The 6,000-nt window shown below is 45.9% G+C and overlaps 1 protein-coding gene across 4 annotated transcripts in view; it reads right to left on the bottom strand.

The window, feature by feature from the left end:
• Positions 1 to 539: 539 nt before the first annotated feature.
• Positions 540 to 6,000, bottom strand: part of LOC147449149 (protein MLN51 homolog) — a 76,379-nt gene continuing 70,918 nt past the window's right edge. For 3 of the 4 annotated variants that reach the window (XM_086521716.1, XM_086521712.1, XM_086521713.1), the window contains exons 4-11: positions 3,393 to 3,595; positions 2,443 to 3,308; positions 2,226 to 2,343; positions 1,995 to 2,129; positions 1,861 to 1,925; positions 1,427 to 1,457; positions 1,076 to 1,336; positions 540 to 907 (exon numbers count right to left, since the gene is read on the bottom strand). In XM_086521716.1, coding sequence (XP_086377842.1) covers positions 1,300 to 1,336; positions 1,427 to 1,457; positions 1,861 to 1,925; positions 1,995 to 2,129; positions 2,226 to 2,343; positions 2,443 to 3,308; positions 3,393 to 3,595 — 1,455 coding nt within the window. In that variant the 3' untranslated portion in view covers positions 540 to 907; positions 1,076 to 1,299. Of the gene's footprint in view, positions 908 to 1,075; positions 1,337 to 1,426; positions 1,458 to 1,860; positions 1,926 to 1,994; positions 2,130 to 2,225; positions 2,344 to 2,442; positions 3,309 to 3,392; positions 3,596 to 6,000 lie in introns of those variants that run through there. The other variant, XM_086521714.1, reaches the window with a different exon arrangement.

Raw genomic sequence — 6,000 nt, 5'->3', positions numbered from 1 at the left:
TAACATGTCGGGACACCTGTAGGACTCGTTGGGAAATAGATGTAATACATCAAAATCTTCACTATCAACCTCAAAAGCACCCAACCACCAAATGTTCTTCTCTGATTGGACACTAAAAGTTTAGGGTTTTTTTTCCCTCTATGTTGTCAAGAGCTCTTTTCATGAGGGTTATCTACCCTTCACATTTCACTTTCTAATTTGATTACAAAAATGGCTTGCCTATTCACCACAGTATGCTGAAGGTCGATTTTTATCAAAGGGCGATTCTAAAAAAGGCCTTAACATGTCGGGACACCTGTAGGACTCGTTGGGAAATAGATGGCTCACCCTATTTGAATCCTCCCTAGGGTGGGGATCACATCCGCCTCTTCCTCGTGGAGCTTTGTCCATTCCTCTCCGACACGGACATCCCTGATCTTGAAGCCTTTTCATGGAGAGGTGGATATTCCATGCTCCAACATTATACACAAAGGCGAGTAAATCAAATTATTGCTCATTTAAGAAATCTTACAGAGTAAAATGCATTGATTTGACAGCACTTTCAGATCAATTGGTTAGAGGATTTATGTTCCCAGATAATTAATTATAAAACATCTTCCATATTGAAACTAGTCATGCCATAGCAGAAAGGTTACATAAAAGTATCTACATGCCAGAGTTCTATAATTTTCTCAGTACCCATCAATCCAGCATCGATATCATTGAAATCAATTGCTACATTATACTGAAGAAGCTCATGGACCAATCTAACAAATCTCCTCTCCCAGCTTAAACATAAGTAAAAGCAGGCTGGCCCTCCACTCCGGAATTCCAAAACATAAATTGATCGTTCCACATCGACGGAGAGGATTGGGCTTTGTTCAAAGCAAACCCATACTTTCCACACCAAATATACTCAAATATAGGACTGCAAAAACCCAAATCAATGTTAGAGTCAATTTGAACGACATGATGCAATCACAACATGCACTTTGTGATAGATGAGCATTAGACAATCACAATATGCACTTTCTGATACATGAGAATTTTTCATGCACAAACTCATTGAAATGGAATAACTTTTGAGCAAACATACCGACAATATGAGCAGAGGGAGCTATCTTTACAACGGGATGAAGCCTCCACCAGATAAGGCCCGTCATACAGAGCAGTGCAGAAGAGCAAAACACATTGGCAGCCTAATAGAGAGGAACCATAGGGAAAATCTGTTCCATTCAGCTCCAATAAATTGCAACCCAACGCACATCAAACCAGAACACCACAAAAGAGCATGACTTTTTGGCGGCTCTATTGCATTAACTATCTCCTTTCATCCCCAAAAGTCATCTGAGAGTATCTGTAAAGAGCACAAAACAAATGTGATGAAAGAAGCCTGCTAATTAGGCCTTTGGGAGCAAAAACAGCCAAGGAATTGTAGATGGCGCACCTCCTTCGCTGTTGACCAGGATCATCAGATTCTGATAAAAACAGCAGCAAATAAAATCAGCATTTTGCGTTGCAAAAGATTTCAGAAAAGGGACCTAGATAAATCTAGGATAAGCCCAGTGCAAGGTACAGACTCATGGTTGTCATCCACAAGACAGGATAACCATCAGCTCCATCATACATACATTGTATATACTACAACATCCCTACTACCGTCATCAGTGCTCATTAGTGGATGTAGAACCAGGTACCAATATATGCTCACACGCCCACACCACACACACACACACACACACACACACACAAGCGTACATCAATACAAAGATCTGTATACTGAGTTTCCGTCATAACCCTAAAGATGCAGGGGGGCAGACTCGGCCACAATGAAGCCTAGCACTAAAAGAAGATCAATATGCATGTAAGAAGCTTCACAACCTGTCCTTTGGGGAGGCTTTAGGGGATTGCTAGTGACAGCAGCCATCTTTGAGCTATTCAGATCCCTTCAAAAAAGAAACCATTCAGAGCAACTTAGTAACTAAACTACCACAAGACATTTTAAGCTTTGTTACCCTAAAGAAGTCCGGAAAGCAGAAGCTTGAGATGTCTGCTGTGTATAGTACATAGCCGATGAACCCCCATCGACAGCTAGATAGGGAGGATTGTAGTTAGAACCCAGAGAAGCCCCACTTGCCAGGATGGGTATCCTGCAACATAACTCAGAAAATGTCAGCAAGGTAATTGAGTAAGAGATTCTGAAAAAAGCTCGAGGCTGCTGATATTCTGATAAGGCTTAAGCCAACCATGTCACTTCTGAACTATTTGAGAAACTGAATTGCGGCTGATTTGCATATCCCGGTAAAGACACACCAACTGCAGGGACTCCAAGACCTGCTTGTGGTTGGCCAGCAAACTGTACAGCTACAGGGCAAGATTACCCATTCATGTGAGGCTTAAGCTGGTAAACGGAATTCCTCAGACAGACGATAGAGGAGATTGTGGGCCTAAGAAAGAGCTTACCTCCTCGCAAACCATTGGTCAACGAGCTACTGCCATAGACTACAGACCCCCTTCCAGCCTGCGTACCTCTACCATTCCCTGAGTTGCTTTCAAGTGGTGTAGGGGTAGTCCTTAAGTCCATGGCCGGCTTTCCTGGGAAGGATACAAGGGCTTGTGACTGCATAGATTGCACAGATGAAATGTAAGTTTGATTGACTGCCTGCATCTGCTGCTGGGGTTGCACAGGTTGTACTCTCATTGATTGAGTTGCTAGAGGAGCTGATCTTCCAGTTTGCGGAGAGGGCGCAGATACTGATTGCACTCTTAGTGATTGAGTTGCTGGAGGCGCTCCTCTGCTTGACAGTTGAGAAGGCAATGACTGATCGACCGTGCATACACTCACTTCTGCCCTTGCAATCCTTTGCTGTTGCTGAGTAATGGCTCCAGGTTCCGCCTTAGATAACTGCTGCTGTAGAGTACTTGAACCTCGTCGGCGGAGCCCTGCCTCTGCATTTTCATTCGTAGACATAGGGGCCAAACCTGTACTAGCTTCAGGATTTGAAGGCAGTCTCATGGTTGAAGCTGCATTAAACCCCATCATTTCTCTCTCCATCCCAACTCGAGAACTATTTGCTACTCTGCCTACCTGTTGCACATTTCTTTCAATCAATTTTTCTTGCAATTTTTTGCTTGTGCCTGTTGCAATTCCTGATAAAGGGGGCAAAGCAGCTCCAGTAGGAAAGAATGGCGGAGAAGAAACTTTAAGGACAGAGCTGATGGTAAGCTTCTTTGATGTAACATCTTGGGGCTTCGTTATTTGCTGTGAGGAAGCTGAATTTTGCATTAGTGAAGGTGAACCCTTGGTTTCATGAGACCATGAAGGTGGACTGAAACACGCACATTGCTTATTAGAAAATATTCTGAACCCTGCATCAACTAGTACTGTGGGAGACAAAACATCTCTCGCTTACACTTTGTTGGTCATAAAGCGTGATTCCCTGAATTCATAGTCATCCATTTTAGCCCTTCTTATACCTCGCCCCCGTCCAAGTGGCCGTCGAGTCGACCGAAGAGAATTATCAAAACTTCTCTCTCTGCCTCTTGCATGCCCTCCATCCTTGCCTCTTGCCAGGACTCGCCCTTCACGACCTCTTCCGCGCCTTCCTCTTCCACCCTAACAGGTAATCAAGGCCAAACAGTAAAGGGTGATTGTTTCTTCTTAGTTTTGGTCAGAGAATTAAGATAGTCAGTAGTCGGGATAATTACTTAATCACTCAAATCTAAAACTTTTTCTGTACTTCCAACCTCAAAATAATAATTATGACTAAATACAATAGAATGGTGAGCGATCCCTTCCTAAATAAAAAAGCGCACACAAAGCAGGAGGTGTCGCAAAGTGATGGTGTGGCAAACCTGGGCCTACTGAGAGAGAGAGAGAGAGGGGGAGGGGGGGCACTAACTAGACAAAACCGTACAACCGGGAATCACACCGGAAATCCCACCAAGAATTGCACTGCGATACCGACCGTAAAAAGCAGGCCGACGTAGTAGCATGTATGGACATGCTTTTTCGGTCTATTTTAAAAGCAGTTGACTAGTAAGCTTTTGAGGGTAATAAGCTTTCGGGGGTGAGAGAGAGAGAGAGAGAGAGAGAGAGAGAGAGAGAGAGAGAGAGATGAAATGAAATGTTATATTAACGTCTTCAAAAGGCCAAAGTGACCAATGAGACCAGAAAGTTACAATGTGGTGGATCTGATACAAAGTTAGAGTAACAAAATAATAACATAACAAAACAAAAAATACTATGGGATCCTAGACTAAGCAAAATGGGCGGCTTGCTGGGATAGCTAAATCACAAGAGATCTAGCATCGGTCGTTGGCGGATCTCATCAATCTCCTCCATGGTAAGTAGTCTGACCGGGCGTCGTGCATGCCTGGCCAGAGTGCTCCGAATCTTTTGATGTAGCCTCCGTCGATGCTGTGTAGTCCTCCGCAGTCATGGGCGCCTGGATTTCCCCAGCTCAATCGCTCGGTGGATCAGTGTGCCTCTGGTGTGAGACGAAAGGGAGCTCTGCTGCGGGGGTGGCTCCTGCGGCTGTCCCCTATCTGCTCTAAAGAAATCTGTGATCCGTCTCTAAGACTGGCTAGCCTCTCCACTCATCAAATCTCTGTGTCTACGCAGCTTGAGCAAGAACAAACCCAGGCATCTCTGATCCTCGTATCCCATAACTCTGGAGAGTGGTCCAAAACCCTCTCTGAACAAGCAATGGAAGCGGCCTCGTATCTCGTAGTAGACGGGGCAGCGGCATGTGTAGTGCAACTGTCTCAGGCTCCATGTCACACAAGGGGCATATCCTAGCCTCTGCTGGTACTCCACTGTATCTCTCAGTCTCAATCTGCAGCTGGTGAGACGATGTGCGTAACTGCCCAATAGCACATCGTATCCCATGAGACAAGTGGCATCCTCCGTAAGTTGGAGAAGATGCTCTCTGTAGAAAGCCATCTTCGTGCCCAGCTCCTATGGTGGTGGTATCCATGTCCTCCTGGTGTCTAGCTGGGTCAGGTCTAGGCGGATGAGCCTGGTGATCTCGGACTGTGTTAAGAGTGGGAGATGGTGCATCCAATGAGTACTGGAAGGGTGGCAACCTGTCTATGCTGAACCCATGCGCCTGAAACCATGATGTCATCTCCCCATACCAACATGTTGTATCTCCATGCATGGCTAACTGTCGAGAGGACTCAAGTGCAATGCGAGCATATCTGTCTCTAGGAAGTTCCCACATGCGGTGTATGAAGGAGACTGATTTGGTGAGCGCCTCAACCACTAATGGGGGGGCCGCTAGCTCTGCTCGGATAATGGCACGTGGTACTGGTGCCTTGGCTCTAATGAGCCGCGAGATCATAGAGACGAGAGGTTTCTCCATGTTCCCCCATCCATCAGTGCTACCCGACCTCCCGTGGTGATCCAGTGAAGGTCCCCATATCTCAGCTCCATAGAGCAATGCACAAGCCACCAAAGTGTCAAAGAGCCAGAGCTTCGTCCTAGGCTCCTGAAACCGAACCTACGAACACATCCTCTCCAATCTACCCAATGCTGCATGGGCTCTAGTCAATCTGGTCTCTGCTGCTCTCCTAAGTGAGAATGCAGGTCCGCTAAAAATCACTCCAAGGTAAGTGTAAGCATCTGTGTACTCCACAGTCTCCTGGCCGTATGTGAATGTAGGTGCTGACCTCCTGATCCACTGTGGGGTGGTATTAAACACCATAACCTTGGTTTTACCAAGGTTGACAAACAAACCACTTTCATGGGCAAACCTATGCAAAGCATCCAAGTGACGTTGCATCCCCTCCAGAGATTCGGAGATCAACACAATATCATCAGCATATAACAAAAGTGGAATCCATGTCCCTGCCAGTTGTGCACCTCCACCATCGCTCTCAATCTAGTCAGAAACCTCATCCACATACATACCGAATAGAGTAGGAGAGAGCGGGCAGCCCTGCTTCACCTCAATAGTGGAGTGAACCGGTGTAGATAGTCCCTCAGGGGTGCCCAATGCCATGATCCCCCAAATGAGC

The sequence above is a fragment of the Adiantum capillus-veneris genome, chromosome 10, assembly GCF_014529385.1.
Source record: "Adiantum capillus-veneris isolate H3 chromosome 10, ASM1452938v2, whole genome shotgun sequence".
Lineage (NCBI taxonomy): Eukaryota > Viridiplantae > Streptophyta > Polypodiopsida > Polypodiales > Pteridaceae > Adiantum > Adiantum capillus-veneris.
The sequence above is the reverse complement of the archived record's forward strand: the minus strand, read 5'-3'. Positions and strand labels throughout refer to the sequence as shown.